General features: G+C 38.0%; 1 protein-coding gene across 8 annotated transcripts in view; it reads right to left on the minus strand.

Moving 5' to 3' along the window:
* The window catches only part of SPIDR (scaffold protein involved in DNA repair), a 211,514-nt gene that overhangs the window by 143,798 nt on the left and 40,791 nt on the right, over positions 1 to 26,925 (minus strand). For all 8 annotated transcript variants that reach the window (XM_026102983.2, XM_026102980.2, XM_026102982.2 and 5 more), the window contains one exon: positions 10,228 to 10,484. In XM_026102983.2, coding sequence (XP_025958768.2) covers positions 10,228 to 10,484 — 257 coding nt within the window. The remainder of the gene's footprint in view (positions 1 to 10,227; positions 10,485 to 26,925) is intronic.

Consider the following 26,925-nt stretch of genomic DNA (forward strand, 5'->3'; position numbering starts at 1 on the left):
TATCACAAGAATTATCAGATGCCATGGCTGAACATCGTAGCAGTGAAGACCACAGAATGTATACTCTGAAAAACAGGAGCCATGTTTGACCCAAAGTGGCTGAAGTTGTATAGTTTACATTATAGAATCACAGAATCACAGAACAGTTGAGGTTGGAAGGGACCTTTAAAGATCATTTGGTCCAATCCCCCCTCCTCAAGCAGGGTCACCTAAAGCACGTTGCTCAGGACTGTGTACAGCTGGGTTTTGAATGTCTCCAAGCAAGGAGACCCCACAACCTCTCTGGGCAACCTGTTCCAGTGCTCAGTCACCCTCACAGTGAAGAAGTTTTTCCACACGTTCAGACAGAGCTTCCTGTGTTTCAGTTTGTGCCCGTTGCCTCTTGTCCTGTCACTGGGCACCACGGAGAAGAGTATGGCCCCATTCTCTTTACACCCTCCCTTCGGATACTTATACACATTGATAAGATCCCCCCCCTCAGCCTTCCCTTCGCCAGGCAGAGGTGTCCCAGCTCTCTCAGCCTTTCCTCGTATGAGAGATACTCCAGTCCCTCCATCATCTTAGTAGCCCTTCACTGGATTCGCTCCAGTAGCTCCGTATCTCTTACACTGGGGAGCCCAGTACTGGACACAATACTCCAGATGTGGCCTCACCAGGGCTGAGCAGAGGGGAAGGATCACCTCCCTCAACCTGCTGGCAGTGCTCTTCCTAATGCAGCCCAGGATACCACTGGCCTCCTTGGCCACAAGGGCACATTGCTGGCTCACCGTCAACTTCTTGTCCACCAGGATTCCCAGGTCCTTCTCCGAGCTGCTCTCCAGCAGATCGGCCCCCAGCCTGTACTGGTGTGGGGGGTTATTGCTCCCTAGGTGCAGGACTCTGCACTTGTCTTTGTTGAACGTCATGAGGTTCCTGTCAGCCCATTTCTTCAGCCTGTCCAGGTCCCTCTGAAAGGCAGCACAGCCCTCTGGCCTATCAACCACTCCTCCCAGCTTTGTATCATCAACAAACTTGTCCCTTTATTGTCCCCACTAACTGCAATCTTTGCAACACTCTGCCCCATTACTGCAATCTTTTCTTAGCTGTTGTGGTATGGCAGAGAAGAGAGAAACTCTGAGACTCTAAATTGCCATCTTTCAGAAGAGGGGAAAGAACCCAAACCCCAAAGATAAAGAACCCACTCTCCAGAAGCTATAATACCTATTATATCAAGGTGGAAAACAAATAAACAAAACAAAGCAGCACAGTCAAGTTAAGCACAGAACTTCAAACAAACTATAACACTCTGCTCAGCCCCTTTCCCTTCAAAACTTGAGCACTCAGGTACTAATGCCCTGCCACAGCTATGCAAAAACAGTTCTGTGAGCACCACCAAACTCTGTCCACCCAGTTTTTCTTCTTGGCAGGCTACGGTTTTCAGCTGCAGTCCTGCTGCAGCTTGGCTGCATGGGCTACCCAAGCCATGCTGGAACATAGTTTGGTTAAGCTATGCTTAGCAGTTCAGCAGTTAAATGCATTTTGAGTTTGCTTGGATGCTTAAGTCTTGCATGCATGAGTCTGCAGTTAAACTCTATGGTGGACTACAGCCATACACGAAACAGCTAGTAGCTCAAAAACTTGTTTTGGTGAAAGAAAACTGTTCAGCAGAAGTCTTCTAAAACTTTACCTCATTCCCTCCACAAACCACATTCAACTAAATATTTTGCTTGTTCAAGTATCGCTAGGAAGCCTTCCTCTCATCCAGTAGCTGTGCTTAAGGTACCTACATAAAAGAGCAGCTATTTCAAGCCCACAGTATTCTTCCCCCTTCCCCTTGAATACAGCTATGGCTGTGCCCAGCCAGTCACTCCCTGCTATTCTGTAAGCCCACTATCATCTGTGGCAGAAGCATTCTGCAACATGAAAACAAGCAAGGTCCTGATTTCCTCACTACTGCCCACAGCAGAAATATAACACTCCTGTTTCAGGCCTGATATGCCTACCACGGAAGGGAATGAATACTTTACTCTGACACTTACAACTTCATTACTAATTTGCTAACCATTTCTGTATCAGGACAACAGTTATCACAGACGTTCATGAAAACTCAAACTATGCCTTTCCTTAGTAGCCCTTTGTGCAAATAAAAGTCATTCGTCTTTATTAATAATCATCCTTCCATTCACATTCCAAGTGTAGTTAAAAATAGTTTAAACAAAGTATAACAGAGCATTCTGCATCTCCTTGGTTGCAGAATATAAAATATAACCAAGAATGCATTTATGAGCAGTTCTCAGCTGGTCATTGGAAATACTTTTTTTTCAGTATCTGTTTTGTACATTGTGAAATTGGAAAACACAGTTAAAGGACATGCCATGTAGAAGAGGAATTTCCCCGGCAAAAGAGAGAGTTGGCAGTTTATAGTTTCTTTCTTTTAAAAAGTAAAAGCGAAAGGAAAAAAATACATAAAAACCACCCCAAAACCAGGAGAATCAACTCCCTTTTTAGCCCAAACATTTTTAAAATGCAGATACATGTGCTTTCTATTGCATATTCTGACAGATTTGATGACAATGACATCTGAGAACTATTAATTCCTTTACATACAATACAGGTACACACATTGTTGAGAATGTTGTATATGCTGTGAGATAATGTGATCATGTACAGATGGGAGATCATAAATGAGACTTGCGCAAAGCAAAGTATGGTATTAACGAGATGCTGGCTTTAGCATAAGGACAAACTCCATGTTTTTCAAAAAGCAAAACTATTAAAATTACTATTATTTTATTCCCAATTATACATCTGTGGATTATTATCTAGCTAATGAGCTTTTATACTCAGTCTTTTGTAGTCAGCTGGGTTTACTGTATGGAAGTGACTTTTTGCTTATTTTGGTAAAATAAGGTAAAGATGAATGATATTTACTTTTCATTGTTCACGCACTGTCCCTCTCAAGATTTCCCTAGCTTTCTTGGCTTTCAGCTAAGCATGTCTGTAGAAACTGTTTGGCTTCATTTTGCCAGATGCTACAGGCTTTGTTGGCATCAAGGGTGGAGACTGGATTCTACAATGCAAGGCTTCATTTAATCTGCAGTCTTTATTTCTTTATGCATCTAGCCGCTAGAAGGAGTTTGGGAAAAGACGTCCAGTTCCCTCTTTTGGTCAGATCCAGCCCTTCTGATATATTTAATTGTCCCACATGACTAACCTACCTTCTAGTGTAGATATAACCAGAATTAGTAAATATATTTTGATTACTAATGTATGATTTCTGTAATCAAGGAAATTGACAATTTGTATTTATATAGCACCAAAGTGTAATTTGAGATGTATATCTTGGTGATCAGCACTTCAAACTTACCCCCCAATTAATGTTTCATTATGAACAAATTCAACACATTTGGGAACTTGTTAGTGCAAACAAAGGCCATCCAGTCAAGCCAAAGTGCTCAAATACAATCTTCCTGCCCACAAATTTTTTGTTTTAATCATGCAGCTTTTGGTGCAACTATTTTGTTCCTTGAAATCTGTTAAGGAGGGTGGTCATTTAATAGGTAGAAATCTTCTTACTTCAGTACTAAACCTGAGCTTGTTGAAACACTCCGTTTAAAATAACATATTGCGATTACTGTGAATGTCCAACAATACCCACGTGAAAGACAAATTTGATGACAAAAACGAAGCTCAGCATCCAGTGCTAGAGCTCAATTTTCAGTGGCTTTCCCTTCTCGAAAACTTAAACAGAAGTACTGAAGAGCTTTGTGTCACTTCATGACAAGGACCACCAAAAGGTAACACTGATGACACACATGCTGCTGGTCTTGAGATTCCAAATCCAATGAGGCTAACAAAAATAAGAATTTTAAAAAAGGGAAAAAGGAAAAAACAGAACATTAATGAGCAGGTTGTATTTTGAAAAGTCAATTTTTTTTTGAAGTGCTGGAGATTTCTCCGCATTTATTTACTGAGATTTTCATTCAGCAGAACAATTACCAAAAATAACCCCACAAAATGTTATTCATGTAAATTTACTCTTTTCCAGAGTTCATTTGAATTTAAGAACAGTGAACACTTAAGCATTTCATTAGTGTATATGAGGAGACAATTTAGTCAAAGTCAGGACTCCATGTATTTCAAAGCACTATAGATTACACAAATATATATACACCATCTCAGGACTGGGCAGTTTGCCTCACTTTCTCTTTTCAAAGCGAGGACATAACTTTATCCATAATTCCAGGTTAACTAGTGAAGCACCTGACTTCTGTAATGTTCTGCTGTCCAATTCCACTCAACAGAGTGCTACCTCAAGGGAGGGTGGTGGTGGGGGGAAAGATTCCCAAGCATGCTGGAATTTAATTTGTCAGCACTGAAAACTATTAGTTATTATCAGCTGGATTACAGCTTGCAAAATAATAAGCAACACTGAATGCTGACAGTCACTACTAAGCCCTCCTTTAGTGTACAAAATAGCATAGGTGCTCATAAAAGAGGTGGTGGAAAACCTGTGCACATAGGTGGAAGTTGTTACAGAAGCCCTCCTCCTCCTCTCCAGTGCAGGAGAGAAGCTGCTGACTTAGTGAAGGAACAAGGGATCAGAAAGGGTAATTCTAGCTTTACAGAGCAGTTCTATTCAAGCTCTGACTCAACAGTTTATACAACTTATCTCCCTTTTCATCTTGGATGAACCACCATAACATTATAATCGGTTTAATTCTGTTTGTTAAATCTGGACTACTTTTCTAGAATCAAGGCATAACACAATTTCTCTTGTAATAGAGACCAAAGGTTCACAATTCTTGTTTAGTGAGATTTTGTTTTGCAGATCCTAGTTGTCATGGACAGAGCAGAAGGGATATGAGAGAGAGAACGGTCAGAATTGCTGAGAACGGGGTGGGTGAGCACTTCCTAGATTCTGTATTGCCTCCAATGCAAATTTTAAGTAAAACTTGATAGACAGTTGATGTTCCCTTTCTTCTACTTAGACAAGCTCTCCCACTGAATATATTTGAAAGAATTTAGGAATATCTTCTGAATTAAGTAGCTTCTGGGGCCTTCATTATTCTTAATTTTCAAAGCAATGATTACTCTTCTTACCAACTGCTGAAAAAAAAAAACAAGTTGAAAAGTTTACCACAGCTCTCCAGGACCATTCAGCCTCCTTAATAGAGAAAAGGGGAAAAAAAAAATCCTTCAGGCTGTCTTGTCTCTCTGACAGCAGACACTCTCACCAGAAGGAAGATAGCTTAATAAGAAGCATCCTCATCCACAGAAGTAAGTTATCCCTTTTTGGATGGTAATTTAAAAAAAATCTAGTGTCACAACTGTATCAAAATTCCTGGTAAAACAGAGGGACATAAGGTTAAGAGGAATCCTCTGCAGAAGCCAGATATGACGGAACAGCTCTGCCCCACTAGACAGGAAACAGCCTTCCCTTCAATCTGAAGGCCTTGTCTTGCCTGAGCAGAGATCTTGCACGGAACAGCAAACTTCACGGTTAGACAAATCAAAGGCACCAAAATGACTTCTCTCTGATGGAGAGTAACTACATCCTGTTAAACCACTGCAATCAAGAAAACCTATTATAGATGAAATAGGGGATATGTGACATTTTTAGCACAGACATTTTTGCACAAAACGACTTTTTTTCTATTAACACCAATCATCTGGCCCCATGAAACCATCCCCATCTTTGAAAAAGGAGAAGATAGATTTTAATTTTCAGTAAATGCAAGATCATTTGCCCACATGCACTGCCAGTGATTATGGTACATCTGTACTGTGCCCATGATATTCTTCAGTTATAGTCTCCTAAACCAACAAGATATCCACTAGCATGAGAAACTCATCTAATGTTTATAATTTCAGCATAAGATCAGGATGGTCAAAATGGCTAGTCTGTTGCTGTTATACTCTCATGCAACCTGTTCATGTAGTCAAGGGGGTGCGGGGTGGGGTGGGGGAAGGACCCAATTTTAGAGTAGAAGGCTGCTTCATTTGCGCCAGCTCCTTCCTCCCTTGGCATTTTCCTTTATTTTCAGGACCATGACTGGCCTCATATGACCGAAATAGGCTACATTTACTGCACAAAGTATCAGGACATTCTGTAATTTTCTCCTCTTTTGATAAGGAAAAGTTATTTTTAGCAAGTCGGATTTCTATGTGGTCTACTGTTCTATATACAAATAGATATGAGATAATTAAACAGAATTTCCAAGATTTTATTTTACTATTAAACTAAAAATGGGCAAATATTTTAAAAAAAAAGGTAAAAACAAAACAAAGCAACTGTTCCTCACAACTAAAAAGCTTAAGGTGACAGATTAAGGAAAAAAAGGGTTGACATTTTATAACATATCTTAAGATAGCCATTTCCTGACCTGAAACCCAGACTTCATTGTTTTTTTTTCTTCTGCTCATGGAAATAAAATCTTACTAGAAAAAGCAAACAATTCAAAAAGTCTTCAAGTGAGATGTACTTGTAGATCAGAAAAGCTGAGTGCATAATTTTTTGAGTTCTCTTGTTTACGAATGTTAAACAAACACTGGTTATTGGTTTAACTTGTAATAAACTTTATGAGACTTTGAATATGCTCTTCATTTCTCCCTTCCTTTACAAGGGAACTTTGAGAGAGCTAGAACTAGTGCAGTTTCAACATTTCACCCTGCAGCATTAACGTACAAATCAAAATCCATAAAGAGAAGCTTCCTGAAAAGTAGTAGTTGCTGTATATTCTTTCTCTCTCCCTTAGATTTGCAAATGACCTGCATAATTTTTCCATACATCATCAACTCAAATTGAGAAACTGAAACTCTGTGGTGGAATAAAATGGCAAAAACATCTAAAATCCCACTCTACCTAATCACCAAGTTGATTCATCTCAGCATCAAGTAATACTAGTAGCACCTCCTTATCAACTGGTTTATTAGCCAGTACAATGACATTACTTGTTAGCATACCTGGGAAAATTATGCTTCTTTTTTTTCTCCTTCTAATTTTGTTTAAATAAAAAGAGATGGCTACACAAGGTGGCATAAAATACCAATAGTGTTTAAGGTGAGGATGACCAGTAGCTACGTTATTGATGGTTGTGAGTGAAAGAGATGATGCCTTGCTACCAGCACAACAGCAGAGCTGGCACTTTCAGGGAGCTCCAGGACCGGATGGGGACCACCAGCACTGCTGAATGACTGTACTGTGCAGACTGATGGTTCTCCCTGCACACCGTTGCGGAGAGAAGAGCAGTCTTTGCTCAGAACAGCTTTGAAAAGCACAAACTACCATTAGAGGGGATGTATGAAGAGAGACTAGAATCTGGCAAATGGGCACAGAATATATCAAGCAGCAGACATGGCATGGAAAGATAAATTGCTTCTGCTATGCCTTTCTTTTCCACAGATGCAGATCACTTAAAAACTTCATTTACTCCTAACAGAGGAAGACTGCAACACCTTCCTTCAACTTTCACTCATCATAATCAACTTCATACATTTTTCACATTTCTTTGGGGGAAACTGGCTTCTCATTTTCTTTCCACTTCAAGATACTGAATTTACATTCAAATTTCTAACACTAGGATTATTATAATTTATTTTAACCTTCCATACATTTTTGCTGTTCAAGTTAGTTCTTGTTTTTCAAGGAGAATGACAAGTACACCTTTAACAGGATCAGTCTACCACAGTCAACAATTTGGAAACATTCCTCCCATCCAGGTAACCACCTGTTTCCATTTTAGCACCAGGAGCATTTCAGGCAGAGAGCATAGCAGAAAGTTAACTTATTTCAACTTTTCCACAGACTATTACAGCTCCGTTTTTTTTTTTTTTTTTTTTTTTAGGAAGGTGGTAATGGTGCTGGTGTTTGAGCTTGGGTATACTAACGTAGCCATGGAGGTAACAGAAACACAGCTGTGATCAGGTAATATAAATAATAATGCAGATTGCAGTATACCTAAATAATACTGGAAGAGAGAGTTATACATACGACATTTTTCAGAAAATACAAGCTAAAATTTTCTGAAAATATCCTCTCTACCTGTTGAAGATGACCTTAGTCATCTCAAACAGCAGAGAGAGATGAATACAGAAATAAATCATTTCTCTTTTGTCAAAAGTGGACAAAAATGTAGGAGGCCTATTCTATTTGCATCAGGACTCTTATAAGAATTGAACATACTAATACGATCTGGTTTTGGATTAGAACCTTTCTTACAAAGGAATCCACATAGAAAGACCATAGCTCTATCACCTGTGCCATCTCCTTTCAACCCACACTTCACTTAGCACCAGCCCAAAAAGAGAGAGCTCAGCTAAGTTCAGAAGCTCTCTCTTCCATCTGTTCCTCAGTTCAAAATGGTCCAAGTGGGAGCCTGCAGGTCAGATCCAGCTTGCAGGATGATTTCCCTTGCTCATTTCTTTTTCTACTGTGGTCTCAGTCTGCAGGGCAAGTGAGAAGGAAGGAAAAAGGAAGAGCCAGTAACTTTTACATAGCTTTTACCTATATAACTGGAAAGAAAGGGTTGTCGCTTTACCAGTCAAGAAGCTGATAAATCTTTCCCTAAACTGGCCTCTAATACACAACACTGAAAACCTGAACCTTCCCATTTAGGTTGCTGACACAGCTACACTGTTGGTATACTAATGAAAATGTTCTCGATCAACAGCAAAAGGCAGAATGTAAGAGAGATACTCTCAGAGTCGATGCCCCACATGTCAGAGGCAGATAGATGAGTGTTACCGGGACAAATAACTAGAGGAATGAAACTCATAACTGAGGGATTTCCTACTTGCTTCCCTGTTCCCAAAGAAACCAAAGGTGTTTTTTTACTCTTCCAGCCTGTGCTACCCCTTAAATTGTGCTCCTCTCTATCCAGTCTGAACAGATTACATTCTACATCGTTGGAGAAGAACGGCTTATTCTCTTATACAACTCTGAGTATCTCTGCTGTAAAGTATAGTCTTGCACTAATATAGTTGATAGTAAAGGTCATCATATGAAACTGGTACATGCAGATTCAAATCACATTTAAGCTATGGAACTCCAAACCATGGGATGTCACTGCAGCAGCGAAAAATTTATACAGAAAACAACTGGATAAACTCATGGAAAGACAAACCCACCGAGGGTAACAAAAAGCCCCCAAGTAGTTAGCTGCTGAAATCTCATAGAATATCTGCGCATACCTCTATACATTTGTCTTGTTCTTTTATGCTTCACACATACTTTGGTCTGAACTAGTGCAGTTGTTCTTAAAATAATGAGAAGCCAAGCCTGACCGCACAAGCAAAGCGCTTTCTTCTGTATAGAGATCTGCAGTAATTAAATAAAATTTCAAGTCTGTTCCCTCAGTCAGCTCTTGAAAATAGCTAAAAAAAATTAACAGAAAAATAAGGTATGCCTATTTAACTATTTAAGTGTCATGCTTTCTGATTGATTACTGTATGCAGAATTGGCTGCAACAAAAGTGAGAAACAATTACATTTAAAAAAAAATACAATAGGTGTCTAAAGGAGCACTGTGCACAATTTCAGTTTATGTAATATAAGACATACCCCTACATATACCATGCAAGTTAAAGCTGCTTTATTGAAATCAATACAGGAAGTGACTATTTCCACACTGTAATTAGCTTGATAAATACTGAATCATGAACATCAGATTTCCACTGCTCAGGTTCAAGCTGTTTCCTTTCAGCAGTTAGATTATCTTTATAATGTATTTAATTTAGTCACAGACATTTAAATGTCTGATGAACAAATACATCGCACCCTTGCCTAAGTATCAGTTGTCCTGCCTTAAGCACTATTGCTCATCCACCCCTTTCACACAGTACTTGGATAATCTCACAAATCTGGAAAGGACCGAAAAAGTCAGAGGCACAAGCATTTTTGCAGACTATCTGAACAGGCACAAAGAAGTAAAATGATTACAAGCTAAAATAGAAGTATGAACACTCAGGTATCTGTAAAATGCTTTAAAGCATTATTAACAGTGCAAAAATTATCAATTTGTACACAGACAGGAATTCAAGATTGAGTGCTATCACCACAGACGTTAACAATGAAATAAGTTCTTTCTTTTCTTGATTGCTTGTTTACAGATAAATGACATTCTTTAAATTTTTGGAATTTGCATCTTTAAAATATTTATTCTTGTAATGCATTCCGACTCTTTTGTTAGTTAACTTGAATTATTTTATTTACAATAAAATTTTTTCTTAAGAAGGATAGGACATTTACCTTAGTAATTTCCTCTTCTTAGCAGAGTCTTCTGGGGTTCTTGAGGCCCTGTCTGATTGTTTCTTAGGTGTTTGTAAGAGGGCCTGTGCAGACTTTAGCCAGTCACTGGCAGGTCTTGCCGTAACTTTCCCTGTATCCAACGCTGAGCTCAACTGTAATCTCTTCGTAAATCCTAGATTAGTAGTCTCCATGCCCATTTCTCCTTGTTCCACATTGTCATTATCAGATGAATATTCAGAAATTTCTGTTGAAGTTGTCTATACATTAAAAAAAAAGTTATTTAAACAGAATGCTAACAAGATTAATTTATATTGAAAAAAAATCTGGTTTACATTCTACTGCAGGTTTGTGCAGACAGTTATTTGTGTTCTCTAGTAATCCCAAAATCAAATGCCGATTTGTTGATTAATGTAACTTGGACAACTTCATTGTAACTGCACAGTAATCTTTTCTAAGTCAATACGAACTCCTGAATACGAAGACTGTCTGTTGAGGGACAACTAGGATGAGTAATACATTTATTTTTTAAATAACTAGATTTGAAGAATTCATCAAAAGAAAAGCCAATAGAAAAGCATATTCTATCAGGAGAAGTTTCCAAACAGGTGTCAGCATTAAAACAAATTTACAGGCAAACAGAAAGGCTAATGAGGGAAAGGGAATCACGATTGGCAAGTGCGCTTCACACACATACAAGATCTGTTAACAGGCAGGACAGACTCATCCCATTCTCAGAAAGAGTGTACCTACTTAAAATTAGAAATCAAGATTCTTTATTGCCAGGAAGACGATTTATGTAAATGTCTTGTAAACAACTAAATTAAAAAATAAAATGACCTAGACTGGCATTGTATTTCAGCAATGAAGAAAGATGATGCATGCATCCAAATGGAGGACAGCTGAAAGAAGTGGAGCATTCACGGCTGGATTCAAGTAAATAGGAATGTCCTGCAATTTAAACTGAGGAAAGAAAGGTACATGTCTAGGATGTGAGACTGTGAAACCCCGACAGACAAAAAGTATTTAACATTTTATTAGAACAAGAATTTGACAACTAAAGCTAGCCTTCACCCATGTCCAGGCCTATAGCTTCCAGGGAAGATTTTAAAAGTTTAGCACCCAGACTTGGAAGCTATAAGGCCGTATTCATGTATATCCAAAGAGAATTACTGGTCAACAGCCAGGACCATAAACAAGAATACAACAGAGTTCAGATTCATAAGTTGCTGAAGTTCTCCTTAACAGAATTCATAGGGCACACAGAACCAAGAAAGTAAGAGAGAGAGGACAGTATGAGAAAGCCCCAAAAGAAATCTGAAAATCTGTAAGAAAGGCTGAGAAGAGTGCTGACAATGAAAATCATCTCCTTCAGCCCAGCTTGCTCCTCTCGGGCTCTAGCACAAGCAGGACACAGCAACAGATTTGTCTCCCTAATGTAAGCTATGCAGAGTTAAGTTCTGTTATGTAAATTATGCTCTGTTAACCCAGGATTTCTTGAAGTATGTACCAAGGAACATTAAGCAAAAATACTTGGGAAGTGACATTTTACCTAGTACAGAATGAAATGGCCCAAAACTCTGAAGTAGGAAGGAGATTAAAAAACCTAATGTGAACTCAGTCTTCAGGAATTAGTTGGAAGAAAATCTTCTCAGATATATCCAAGTCTTCAAATAAGGTATGGGACTTCTCTCAGTCACAAAGTATATACTGCAAATGCATTTAACTGTTAGGTGAAAGTTTCATTCACAGTCTGTTCCTAACAGATACATTCTTAAGATCTGACCCATTTTACAGACGGTAACAATTCTCAACTTCACAGAAACAAGGGCAAGTCCTAGGATCATTCTACAACTTCTGGTAAGACCTTGTTTCTTTCATTAGAAAGACATACATCTGACATTCTTAAACCTTCCAATGTGAAAAACAGTCAGTGAACCACCCAGGCATCTGTGCATCTAGATTAGTGCAACTGCTCACTTCCTAATAAGAGAATGGATATAACTCCTTCAAGAGATGTTTTAGTGAACCAGTTTGTTTACTGGAGGAGACTTCAATGGAGTAATACAGCCCACAAAACTCTACTAGAGCTGAACTACAAACCATGTTTATAATTGAGGTTTTTGATGTATTTCCTCATCATTCTAAGCTGGTTAAAGATGAAAAGGCAGTACAAGTCCTGGTGGGGTCAGCATACTATCAGTCCCATCAATGGTGGCAGAAGCACTAGCATTAGCCTAACTCTAAGAGCGTTGGACAAAACCATTCTTTAGAAGAAGCAAGTCGGGCAACTCAGCCTGATACCTGAAGGAACCAAAAACCAATGGATAACTGCAAAATATTATGTTTGCACTACTAACGGGAAACTGAAAAAACTCAAAGATTGACTTTGCTCCAGATAATGGTGCCCCAATCATAGAATAGGTCCTCAAAAGAATTAACCTGTTTCTCTTGTCTAGTGTAGTAAACAGCTGTCCACACAGGTTGTTTGAATAGACAAATGGGTCTGATAAGGACTTTAATGATAAAAGAAGAGAGGGGGAAAAAAAAAAGCACTGAATTCATTAATGGTTTTGTACATTATTAAATAGTTTAATTAGCTGAAACCAACACGGTATTTCTTGACTGTGCACAAAAATGAAGAAAGCCATTGTTTGTTTTTTAATATGTTCTTAACATAAATTATGAGACACTGCATTAACATTTCAGGAACTTACCTAAGTATTCTGGAAATTGGAAAGATCTTTTTAAGTTATCCAGAGAAGAATAGCTAAAAGAATGTAATTAATATCAGCCTGCGATTTTTCTGTTTTAAACACAACACAGTCAACATTTGTCCCTTGGCAACAACACTTCTCTGAAAACAAACTCCTTCCATGCTGGAAAAGAGCCAGAAATAAAGATTTCAAATAGTACTAAAGCAGTAAGCAAGCTCTTCATTCTTAAACACCATTTTGGTAGGTTCTTTTGCTTTAGGAATGCTTTAATTTTAATCAAATTACTACAATATCCATGGCATCAAGAAAAAGGATGCAAACCTGAAATTCCTTGTGCAAGTAAAATGCAAAAAAGGAATGCCCTTGGGACTTGCTTAAAGTTAAGTACGTGTTTTAATCCCACTTTAAAAGTTATGAAGCTTTCCTAAGTAAGGATATGTCTAATAAATCATTTAATACTTTTGCTAATATCTATTTTGTATACTTGTTTAGACTTAACTTCCCTAAGGAAAGCATATTTGAGGGCATTTTCTAATTGGTCAGCTGGAAAGTTTTTTAAAAGAGGAAGTTATGGAAATGGAGAAGAAAAACAAGAACAAAAACTACACTTTCCAATTCTGTACGTTGTTTAACTTTAGCCACCACCAGAAATAAATTATGAAGAGAAAAATATTTTCAAAATTTACAAACATTTTTCACATATCTGCTTAATAAGCTGGCATGTGTACCAACATTATTCTGGTGGCCATGAGGAGATAAATTTCATTTAATTTCTTAGGCTTATTTTAAAACAGTCATTGATAAAAGGTGAACAAATTGTTTATTGTTTAAAAATATCTTAAGCATCATGAAGCCAAATTTTCAAAAGGTTTTTACTTTTTTATAATAATGTCATCCACAGTAATATCACTAAGAGTTTCTGAAGACTGTGACTAGTAAGCACACAGAAGTGTCAAATTAAAAGTAGGTGACTTTTCCACATTCCTAATTATTTTAAAATATAGTTATTTACTGTTATGATGGTCAAAGGTACGCTGCTCCTCACCGCACACAGACTCAGTTTTTCCACTCCGTGCTCAGTAACACCTTAATCCTTTCCTCCAACCCCTATTGAGACCAATCTCGTTCTGGAGTTTTCCATGACTGTCTCCCGTATATCCCAGCAACTCCAAGTCCTCAGTAGCAGACTCTTCTCTAAGATTTACTCACCACCTCCAGTGATGACCTCATCACAACACCCTCATCTATATCACCCTAACCACTCTTCCATTTCCAAGAGCTGAGTGGATAAAAAACACAGTGAGGTCAGCCCTTATGTCTCTCACTAAGATTACAAACATGGCATATTTTGTTTTAGAATAATGTGATTTGCTCTGGGACTGGTTTCATTTGAAAGGATTCAAAGACTCCTATTTCTTTCAAGGGAAAAATAACTTCAGAAAAAATGCACAGAACTGCCATTTTTTTCCAATGAGATTTGGCTACAGGAAAAAAAAAGAAGTTTGTGACTCTTGCATTATAGCATCCAGAACCCTATATAGCAGTCTTTAAAGATATGCATGTTTCAATAAAAATGCATCAAAAGGGAGCTCTCAAGATGGAATTAATTCACAATGCATTTTTGACAGCACTCACCAGTACTAGCTAACATATGGGATGGTACAGACCTAAAAATAGATACCAGAATGAGAAACAGCAAAATTGTCCCCTAACTAAATAGTTAAGATTGCTAAAGGCTACATGACTAGCTGTTTAAACATGTTAAATAAAAAAAAAGCACAAATAGTAAAATCCTGACCCAAATTACTCACTGATAAAGCTCTGACTTCAATGAAAGGAAAATAACCTCCTATAAGCATGCATATTTTGCACCAAGCAGCACAAAAGATAATATAAGCTGTTACTTCTCTCATCAAATATTCCCTTCCTCACCTTCAAGAGATTTGCTTAATCAGTCTGTTATTTAGCCTTGAATGCCTTGTAAATTCTTTGAGAGTGTTGTTACAGTCTGCACAGCACTTGCCCAAAGAAGGCCTGAAAAAACTACCTTTGACTACAATAACAGTGAAAGCATGAAATATGTCTATTTGATCATTAATAATCAGAACACTGGACATTTCATACTAGCTAGCAATAGGCTAATATAAGAAGTTTTAAATTTCAATTTAAATGGTGCACAATGTAAGAGAAAGGTAGTTTAGGGCATATAATGCAACTTCAGCGTGGAAAGCAGAGCTGTACAAAACTTCCTGTATAAATGGAAAACTAACATATCATAATCCTACTTTAAAAACTCAACAGCTTCATATTTTCAAAAAGGCTATATTGTACAGTGACTGGTAATTAGAAGCAAGATGATGACCAGTTGGGAGATTTTCTCACCATCCCCTCCCAGCTTTCCTCCCAAAATACATTACTCACTGAAACTTTTTTGCAGAATAATTTCAATATATACCGTACATTTGTACCTAACAGACACTATCTTACTCATTCAGTTATCACACAAAGTGTTGTAAACCTTTTTCAATTATCATGAAGGTACTTTGCAGATAGGATACTTAGTAAAAGAACACAGATACTGTAAACAAGGCCATCAGCTGAAACTAAGATGCTTCAGCATACTGCAGAATGTTAAAACTTTGCACAGTTTGTCTCACTTTTTTTGTCTGAATCTTCTTTTTATTAACATAAACTGGCTGTCGAATTCTACACAGACACTGAAACAATATTTTTGCAGATGGAGCTCACTTAGTCTTTGATTTCCCTCACTAAAAATAATAAATGCAAAGATACTTCTTCCCTCCTATTATCTTACTACGTCTCAGCCCAAACAGAAGAACTAATATGGTTTCTCAGACAGCACACTCAGGGAACCAGGCTTTCCCAAGGCCACAAAGCAAAGCAGCGTCAGAAATGGAAACAGTATTTGCGGGCTTCCGACTTTGATCACCGATACATACAGATGAAAAATAATCCTGTGGCATTTCCTTTCCTACTTCTCCTCTCAAATATCTTTGCCTCTAATTTTGGATGTCTTTTCTATCATCTCCTGTCTATTCTCTCATGGACTAACAAACTTACTCTATTCTCTGATACGAGATGTGAGAACTCTTTTCAGAATTAATTTGAATTTCTCCTAACTGCATTGCCATGATGGCTCTCCAGATGGGTAGAAGCTGACTGCTTTTCAACAGACAGACATCACACCAAAATTGTATGAATATCCTACCCCCTCTCATTTCATATAATTTTCCTTTTGGATAAGCAATTCTGTTTGAACTACAGATATTCTTTGTTCTCATGCATGCAAAAGGATTCAATTGCAGAAAACTTCTACTGGAGGGAGGCAGTAACAGGTTGCAAGGAGATTTTGTATCTTGCACAGTACTTCCCCCAAAAACAGAGTGAGCTAGTGAATTTGCCACAATGAATATTCAAAAGCCTAAATCACCAGCGTTGCATGTCAAAGGCCCAAGCTATGCTAACGAAGGCTTGAAGCTAACTCCACCAGGAGTTGGCATGCAGGTTTTTAGGGAGCAGGGTAAAGGTAAAACAGAAGTTTCCCCGTCTCTTAATTAATCAACACGAAATTAATTCAGGCATTGTGGACACAGATAGTACAAAGTATTATTCAGCTCTATAAAGACAATTAAATGATATAAAGGACTTAAAAGCTACAGGCAGTTCTCTTTAAAGCTTTATGCTTTTTGAAGCTCTAACTGAAGCACTGAATTGAAGTCAATGCCAAATACTTTACTAGCATCTTGAGAAAAAAAAGTTTAGTTCTTGGTAAGCTAGCTACTTTCAGTCTAAAGAGATAGAATTCAGATACACCTTCACACAAGAAACTTGATCTTTAAGTGTAAAATTAGGTGTGTGCCATTCTGTGAGCGACACCAAGCTTTCTTCTCACAGAGCAACCACAGAAACAGCAGGCAAAGCATACAAGATCAGGTAGCAGTGCGTGGGCAGAGATAACCATATGACAAAAAAGAACAACAATGAAAGACATAAATCACTAGTAAGATATTTTTGGACCTACAAGCCCAAACTAACACAGCAGATTAACTGAAATTGTGTATCTGGAACAACCAGTGTTATTACAGACACAGCATGTATTTAAAGTGGATCTTAGATAATGCCTACTTTAGCTAAGTACAGCATTCCTCCTGAGCACATACACTCGTACCATCTGATCTGTCCTAAATATTTATGAGTGGTGTTGGTTCAGCACACTAGGAGACGACTTGGCCGGCTTGTCACACGTTAGTATTTTGTGGCTGCCATTACAGGAAGCAGAGCCGTACACTCTTCAAGAGCACAAGAATGGCCACCCCAAGATCACTGCTGCTTTTAGCTGCACCTCTCCACGACTCCCCCAGTGACTGCTGCTGAGCTGCCAAAAGCTTCGGTTCGTTCTCCCCTCTCAACCACCACTAAGCGTCAGCAATGTCTCCCTCCCTTCCCATTGAGACAGGAATGAATTTTTGCTATCTCCTGCATGCCATCACCCCTAGGCAGGAATGCAGCAGTTAATAGCACACAGAAAATCATTTATGCCAAGAAGCAAAGAAGAATGTTGTATCTATTTCAATATGGAGAAGTGTAGGCAGCAACACTGTAATTATTCAAAGCAGAATTTGATCACAGACTGTGTCCTCATCTCTTCTTAATGGTGTTTTGAGACCTTTGAACAGGTGGTTAGGACTTCTCTTCTATGACTAAGTAGAAGCGCTCACTGCGCCCAGCAACCCAGTGCCTCTTATCACAAGGGAAATTGATTCATGATCATCTCTAGCAGAAGGAGGCCAGCTACTAAATCTGAAGCACCGCCGCTTACACTACCGGGCCTCCCTCTGGGGATCTCAGGCGGAAGTATTACACACGGAAGTTTGATCCCATTTATCCTGCAAGCTCTGTCAAAAAACACAGGTGCATGAACTACTGTATTAAAACGTTATCCCTAACACACACATGATTCAAATAACAAGCAAACTGGACAGTTTTAGAGAAGCTTTCATGAAATGGAGTTGAAAGGGCTTTGACCTAACTTTGTAGAAATTAATGTAATGACAGGCCTGCTGTTGAGCCCCACCATCAGTTATCCTCTTGTGATGAACTTCTGGCAAGATACTGAAGCCAAGACGAGGTGTGGAGGATGACGCTGGTAAAATAATTATTACAATCTTCAAAACACGAGGAGGCTGAAGTACAGTACACAAGTACTGCACTTCAAAACAGTTTAACATTGCCCACAGCCTGTAACAGTAATTCCATTTTATTTATTCAGGTACTGAAGAACTGGACAATTCTTCCACAATGCCATTTGTATCAGAAATACTATTTCAGGTTTAAAAAAAAAAACCCAAAAAACACTGCCACAATGGCAGTGATACTAATAGTGTCTTCAGGAAAAAGTAACCCAAATGACTTACAGAAAGGAGGCGGAGATTGTGCATTCAGCTGCTTCAGAACAACAGAAGAATCTAAACTGAATGAGGATACCTGGTGGCTTATCCAACCCATTTGCTCAGAAAAAAAAAAAGTTTTTTTATATCACAAACAAAATAACAAGTAATAAAACCTGTATCATCATTTATCAGCTCTCCTCCCTCTTGTGCATATCATACTGCCTTGATCCAGAAAATGACGTACTGATTTGGAGTTCAAATGATATGTTTGGTTGTGCTTTATTTATTTTTTTTTCCCCCCACTGGTCAGGAGGTACATTGTTTTTTGTTTGGTTTGAGGTCTCTTGCACATAATCCTGTATACAATTAGTTCTGGGTGCAAGGATACTGCCAGCAGAGTGTAAGAGAACAGGAATGAAAGAAATATTAGAATAAGTTTTTATACAAAGATCAACACAAATATTTGATGTTTGAAAGGGTAACTTCAGGAGGGTTTTTGTTTTGTTACAAATTCAAATTGTAACAAAACAGATTTTTATAGACCTAGTGAAAAGGTGGCATTTTAGCAATTTTTTTTTTCTTTAAAGCCAGGTAAATACATGAGTGTCAAGGAAGAAGAAATTAAAGCTGTAACTTCTAATCCTGAGCAGAAACCTCAGCTTTTACAAGGCAAACAGGTTTAGCAGGCTATACTGCTGAAGATACATCCACGAGCTGTTCCAGCCTGCCTCTCCCAGAACAGGTTGTTCTGAGGCATGGATCATCCAACCGAAACAGGTGAGGCTGTCTTCTCAATCCAAATACATTTTTCTGCAAAATAAGTAATTAAACAGGAAGTGCTACACTTATAAAGTACACTAAGTGTACTTTACAGGTGTGGAATTAAATGGAATTCTGAAAATAAAAAGAACCCAACTGCTGTCTGCTGGGCACAAGGGCAGGAAAGAATAGCAGAAGATAGTGAGCTATTAAGGTACAAAATGGCCAGGAAACAGAAGTTTACACAGCAGCAGTTAAGGGATACAGATTTGCACTGTAAGGAATGTAAGGAAAACACTGCAGCAATCTTGGCATCTGTAGCATTCATGCTGCAATTGTAACTCTTAAAGGCATCATTTTAGGAGTTTAATGAGGCTTTAGAATGGAGAAATCAATCTAACGCTTAAGTTTTCTGCAATACTGGTGATCTCTCCATCAGTTTGTGGTACAAGTAACAGTCAAATTAACAGTCAAATTCCAACAGACTATATAATGCTGAAAAATCCCATCATAGACATTCTGCAAGTGCTTTTTCTGCTTTGGCTAGTCTTTTTTCCACCACACAAGAACACCTTTGGCTGCTCCAAGTGAAAATGACTGGCTGTTAAAGACAATTTGGACCAATTCATGCATAGTGTTAGCCAACATAATAAGCAGATGAATTACTTTAACTCTTGTCGTCCATTCTTTCCTTTAAAAAAACGGGGAGGGGGGCCAGAGGAGAACACCTCACTTGTCCTATCTTGCAAACTATTCAGGGACAGAACCAGGTCTCTTCTCCTGTAATTGCGTATTGTCCCATGCAGTCGAGCTCTCATCTTGATAAGGATTCTCCAGATGATAGAGACCCAGGTTTTCAAATATAAATACCTGACTCTGACAGGACACGTAGATAAGTGCATCATTTCACACAGAAGCCTCAGCATAACTTTATGGACTGAAGTTTGAACACACAAGAAAATTTTAGTCAGATTACAATACCACTTAAACAGAAATTAGTTCTTGACACAGATATAGGTGCTTTCATGTTTCCAAGGAACAGATGTTATCATATGGTTTGATAACCTACTTTCACATTTTTGCTTATATTTACTCACTCAGTTTCATTTATTAAAGTCAGTGAACGTATGCCATGAAACCTCAGTTCTATTGTCTCTGTTTTAGGTGATGGTGTGGTAATTGTCCAGGTTAAAGCTTGGATGTAACAAGAGTACTCAACTGAAAGACATGATTAAGAGCCATACTATTATTTATGAGCTAAATCCTAACATACCTAGACTAAACGCCTACTGGATTCAGTAGAAACTGTTAAGGGAGGAAAATACGTTTCCAGCTTCAAGCACCTCTCTTGTTTCAAGTCCTCAAAGATACGAAATACTTGTAATGAGAGGTAATATCTTCTACTAGACAGAGAGATACACCTGTGGGAAAACAAACAAGTTTTCAGGGGCTAAGCCCTTCTCCAGGTCCCAGAAGCTTGTCAATTATTTTTCTCAAAGTAGATCACTTGGTCTAAATGCATGAAATCTTTCCTTACATGTTCCTTCTCCATTATATCCTTAGTCTGTACAGTTATGAATAACAATCTTCTAAGCTTTTTTCTAGGCTTTTCTTTCTTTCTGAAAAAGAAATCATGAGAAAATACTTCTCACAATAACGTGGCTGGTTAGATTGACTAGGGAACAGTCAGACTTCAAAAAAATCACCTTTCATATCAAGTATTCTTGTTCAAAAAAGTATATGCAAATATATTAATATTGAGAAGAGAAGAAGCAATTCCAAGACAACTTTCATTTACAAGAATTAAAGCTTTCAGTATCATTCCACCCCTAAGGGATTGTCTCCACAATAAAATTCAAGAAAACAGGGGAAGGAGTACAATCGTCTGAAAATGCAAGGTCAACAAATTATGTACGCTATACATTCATGTGGATGATGAACTACTGCAAAAAAACCCTGAACCCCTTGAACGAGGGATTGCACCTAGATAGAAGCTCATTTATGCACACAGACGTCTCATCTTTGGTTGATCTGCCTGCAGTTTCCTGTGAAACCTCTTAGAAAAGCACTTAGAGCGAGTGTGCAAGAGAGAACATGACTGGAACAGCTTTATATAAAATACAAATTCAGTACAATCAGCATCTCTGCAACAATGCTTAGCCCTTGGTGAGTACTTTTTTCCACAATTTTTGCAGATGTACATACACACATCTCAAAACTCACAAGACTGCACAACACTTCTAGCTCCTGCAGTACCAGTATTCATGGTCACAGCACCAAGAGCTTAGCGAGGCACCGGGCTGCAGCACAGCGCAGCGCAGGGCAGCCCGGCATGGAGCAGCACATTCATTTTCTTCTACTCCCACTCACTCCACATTCTTCTCACTTGACTGTTCTCCCCTTTGCCCCATTTACTGCTTCATAACGCCTGTGGTACTGCCCCCAAAGCCTAAAATAGTCACTTCATCTCTTCCTTCCTCTTCATTTCTAACTTCTTCCAACCCTTTCTTTCCTCTCCAAAATTCCTCCAAGAGCCTACCTTTTCTAGAACACTGTTCCACATTTTTGCATTGTTAAAGTAATTTTAAATCGCAAGCACTTCAGGGCAGGAAATGTCTTACCATGTCTGAAAGACGACAACATTAACTATGACAGTATATGTATGCATACAAAAGCACCATCTTAAGCTAAGCTGATTTTTAATGATGATGACAGCGTATGTATGCATACAGACTAAAGAAAGAAAAGACCCATTTAACTGCTTTTCAAGTACATCAAAGAACATCAAACAAGAAAATTAATTAAAAAAATATATCAAATGTACTCTCTTAAAATTACTTGTTTGGAGGAGGAAAAAGAAAAGAAAAGAAAAAGGAGCCCACCACTAAGTTTACAGCTATTTGTTTAGAGCATGTGCTTAAGCTTTGGAGAAGCAGAAGGAAAATAAAGTAACCATGGATGGGGGCAGGCATTTCAGAAACGCACTATGCTGAACGTTCTCAGCACCTGCTCCTCTGCCTGTGCAGCAGCACCCCGGCTGGCTCTAGGTAGCCACACGGCAACCACGGAGAAGGGCGAGTGACATAAAAGGCAAGAAAATCAATTAAAAGAACATTTATCTTTCTAAAATACTAAGCAGTGTTTATCAATCTTTATATTTTCTCTAACAGCTATTATTTTTGGAATGCTTTCTGTGGAGTATGTGCTTAGTTTTCTGTGTAAACTACCAAAAATTTCAGCTTCTTTAGAGTTACCAGTTTTGTATTTTTTTTAAATAATCTTTTCCAATAAATCAAAGATAGTATCTTTGCTGGACAGCCTGACACACTCCAAATAAATACAGGAAGGCAGTTTTAAAAAAAAAAAAAAAAAAAGGGAGAAGAATTCAAGTTAATTCATCATCTTTCAGGCACATCAAGTATGCTCCATATGCATGGGCATGCAATTGTGCAGTATCACTAAAAATTAGAAGAGCCCTCCAAAATCTGGAAAGACTACAGCTTTAGAAAGGAAAGTTAAAAGTTGTATGAAAATTGTATATGCTCAGCTATAAGAACTGCAGAGAGATTCAGCTCTGTTCTGCAGCCAACTGCTGTGAAGTTTTTTGATGCATTTAGTTGTTCTGATTGTTCAAATATGAACACAGTACAAAATGAAGAGCAATTACAACTCCTTGGAGATCTAGATTAGAATAAAACACCTGTGTGTTGTAATGTATATGGTAGATTATGTATTACACCAACGTGATTGTCATAATGTGTGTGTAATGCTCATTAAAGGACACATGGAGAGAATCACAGATATTAAACTTTTACTAGTAAATATACATATCATGTGAAAGCACCAGGAAAAACACACTTCTGTGTCCCCACCTGGCAGTAATCAAACCCCGTCCTCAAGCAAACTCCAATCTACTACAAATCCCTAAGAATGGGCTAAGAACTGGCTAGCAACTGGTATGCAGAAATTATAAAGAGCGAGCCAGTAATTTGTACTAAGCAGTTCCTTATAAGGATTATAAAGGTTGCATGAAGTACAAAGATTAAAAAGAATAAAGATAATGTTTCTCAACTACAAGCAAAGGGAAAAGGAAAGCCTGAGTGCATGGCTGCACGCTTTAACATACTTTAAAAAGTATTAGCTGACTGGTTTCCACAGCCTTCAACAATATCTTTTGCCTTCATGTCTCTACTACCTCAAACCAGATCAAGAGATTGTGTTGGCTCAATTTTACTTCCATTCTTAAATCAATGCTTTGTTTACTTCAGGAAGGGGGAAAAAAAAAAAAAAACCCATGTAGAACTGTCATTTTCTTTTCCAATAAGTTAGGACATGCTGATGTGTATTTACACAGAGAAAACCCAACCTTTGCAAGATTCAGACTTTTTTTTTTTAAAAAGAGAAGCTTGAAGCTGACAAAATAATGCTAAAACAGTACAAGTTAATTCAGCTTCTCAGAAAAGCATTTAAAAATAAAATCTGTGTTTCCTTCATTATATTATTAAACAATCTGTGCTTATTTTCCTCTTCCCAAAGTAATAATACTCATGTGATGTTTGTCCTTCATACTGAACTCCGCAGCTATCAGGATTAAAAAATGCTGCACATCTTTTTCTCTTAAACTTCTAAATGATGTATTAGCGTTCCAACCAAAAACTTACATATAAAGCAACTAAAAATACTGAGCAAGCTGCTAATTTCTCAAATGTTTGCTATTTGAGGACACAAACTCCTACCCAAAGTTTGTATTAAAAGGAAATGGAAGAAAAATATTTTATTAAACAGTAGTTAACTCTTGATCTTCAGCAGTTGGAGGTCATGTTCTAGGAGCTGCGCTCAGGACAGAGATATGTGTGGAGGTGGGGGGAGAATAGGAAAAAACCCACAAGTTGAGAAAGGAGATCCACAGAAAGGACAGCTTTGAAGAAAGTACACAGAGCAATTCTGTATGTCTGGTTGCGAAATTTTTAGGAAGTGTGAGACCGGTGACTTTAATTCTTAAATGTGGAAGTGCAAATGTTGGCATCCACTGTATTAAGTTTGTGACCGTCTTATTGGCAACTACATTAACTGGAAGCACTATTTCTTAATGGTTCCATTGACAACAATGCATCCTACAGTCATACTACTCAAGTAACAATGAATGATCCCAAAAGTCTATCATAACTACCTAATACACTGCAACATTTTCTTTTCCCCACCCCAAATCACCAAACATACTTGTGCATAGGCTATTCTAAACTGCAGCCTGGATGGTTGGCATTTCCCCAGCTCATGACAACAATAATTTCACTTTGGTCAGAAAGATGGGTAAGACATTACAGCAGAGCTGATTAGAAGAAAGAAAAAATCCAATAAAATCCAAAGAATTTCACACGCTTCAAAGGTGAAGCAGTACAATATAGGGCAGGACTGCAATGAAGCAGCAACTTGCTATCTACTTCCCAAAAGCCAAGCTTGTGTATCTATATTCCTACTTCATTGATTTAAACTCCAATTCATACAGTACTTCCTGGTCAAGGTGTAAGACAATAACTACAGAGATCTATCAATGTATTGCCACTCTGCTCAAATAAGGAGAATCAGGGATAAAGCAAGACAAGTTTTCAGATAACGGCAGAACATTTTTTTCCAGAGCCGTAAAGAATTATCTATTCTTTAAAAGCAATATACACACTAAGTACAAAAATTATTAAAATAAAGCAACAAATTCAGTCCCTTAAGAAAACTGAGACTGAAAACAAATGCAGCTGTGTCATTATGGTACAAGATGATTTAGTCTAGACCAAAAGGGGACTAGAACTTCAGGACGCACACAAGAAGTTGAGTTTTCTTGTAGAAAAGATTATTCCTCAGTTTTAAACTCCTCTGTCAAAGCAATGTTTAAATATACTTGCAAGTGCATCATTTAAAATTTTGGTTTCCAAAACACTTACTTAAGATTTCCATTGGAGCTACTGCAATTCAGTGCATTAATATAACTAGAACAAATACCAAGATTTCAGGATAAAAATCCTTCTGACATGTTTATTGACATCCACTACAGCCAAATTTACTTGGAAATCTTAGACATTTTAAATGCGTTTTCCCACCAAATTGCCAAAAGTCAACAGATTCTGTAATGTACTAATCACTTAGGAGGGAAGGGAGCTGAGTTGCTAGATCACAGATTGACCATTTGTATCAACTTGCAAGAATAGCATCAAACAAAAGTGTTTTTTTGCTTACATTTTACTACAAACAAAAGTCCTGGAAAATTACATCATTACAGCCAAATAGAAGCATTATTATTCCAGGAGTGCGCTTATACAAGAAATGCAAAGTTTGTCCTATGCAAAATAGCAAAAATTTACAACTACATTTAGACTACCTTTTGAAACAAGCTATTCTTAAGAAAAAAAAAAGTGCTCAAGAAATTCAAAGTTCAACTTAAAAAACCACCCACACACTCACAATGGAAAAACACAAGTATGTGCACATGCCCCACTATATCCTAAGCAAAGAATTTTACAATTATTTGTTTTAATGTAAACAAACCTGTCATTCTCCATTTAGAAAACAGCATACTTTTCTCCCTAGCTTTAAGTTTGTCTTTGTGTATTTTTATACACCTAATGTCAACCTGCTTGTGAACTTGTTCTTGCTGACCTAAGGGAACTCTTCTGTAAAGGGGTTCCTGAATTCAGTCTGCTTTTGCAGAACAGAAACTTTAGTCATCTTCACTACCTTCTTCCATGTAAGGCTGTAATATTTCAACATAAATCTTAATTAAACAAGAGAAAGAAGAAAGCATACATATGAAGCAGATACATGCACCTACACATACATTCCTCCTTGCCCCAAAACTGAACTCCACACCACTTCACAACTCACTACACACACTCCACATACGCTCTGAGTTTAAAATACAGAACAAACATTTGCAGGATGTTCCGTAATCCTTCAAAGGTAAAGTTAGCTGCCACAAAACATACTGCGCAAGATTAAGAGGGAAAAGTTTTAATGAGAAGAGCTTTCCTATACTCAAAAATTCAAAATTTAAGATAAATAACCCAAGAGGTTCTGCAGTTACTAGTGACACGATACTGACAAGCTAGGACTGACGATAGCAAAGCAGCGCCTTATTCAAGTCCTGAAAAGCACGTATGGAACGCAACAAAAAGTAAAGATGGATCAGCCTAGCCTTTCTATTTCATTTGAGAACTGTTTAAAAAGCAGCACAGTGTAGGCAGAGGATTCAGAGAGTGTATTATTAATTATGTTTCTCTTAAAAACATCACAACTGCATTTAAGCACATGGGTTATGGAGATTATAATACTACCAAAGATCCCGGCCAAGACTGCGAAGACTGGGTGCATAAAGCTGGGCCTCTCTAAGGATACATCTACAGGGACGGTATGCAAACAGGCTGAAGCTTCCCCCCACACACACACTCCCCTTTTCCTTCTCCCCCTTCCCTTTTCCCTCCCTTCCTCTCTCCCTCCACATGTCAGGCTGGCCTGAGCTAGCACCACGGGGGAATGCACACTTCCACGGACAGCCCCATGACATAGGACCTAATGCCCCTGGAGAGCTTGCTAGCTCTCCAAGCAGACATACTTTAAGTCAGCAGTTCCTTCTCCCCTTCTCCTCTCTCCCCACCTCTTTCCTATTTACATTCATATTTTTATTTATTTATATATATATATATATATAAAAAAATATATATATACATAATATACAAAAATTTCTGAACAATTTTGTCAGTCACTGCCTCGCCCTGTTGTTTCCCTCCAACATTTGGGATTTTATCATGAATTTACAGCTGACTTAA

The sequence above is a fragment of the Dromaius novaehollandiae genome, chromosome 2 (assembly GCF_036370855.1).
Source record: "Dromaius novaehollandiae isolate bDroNov1 chromosome 2, bDroNov1.hap1, whole genome shotgun sequence".
Classification (NCBI taxonomy): domain Eukaryota; kingdom Metazoa; phylum Chordata; class Aves; order Casuariiformes; family Dromaiidae; genus Dromaius; species Dromaius novaehollandiae.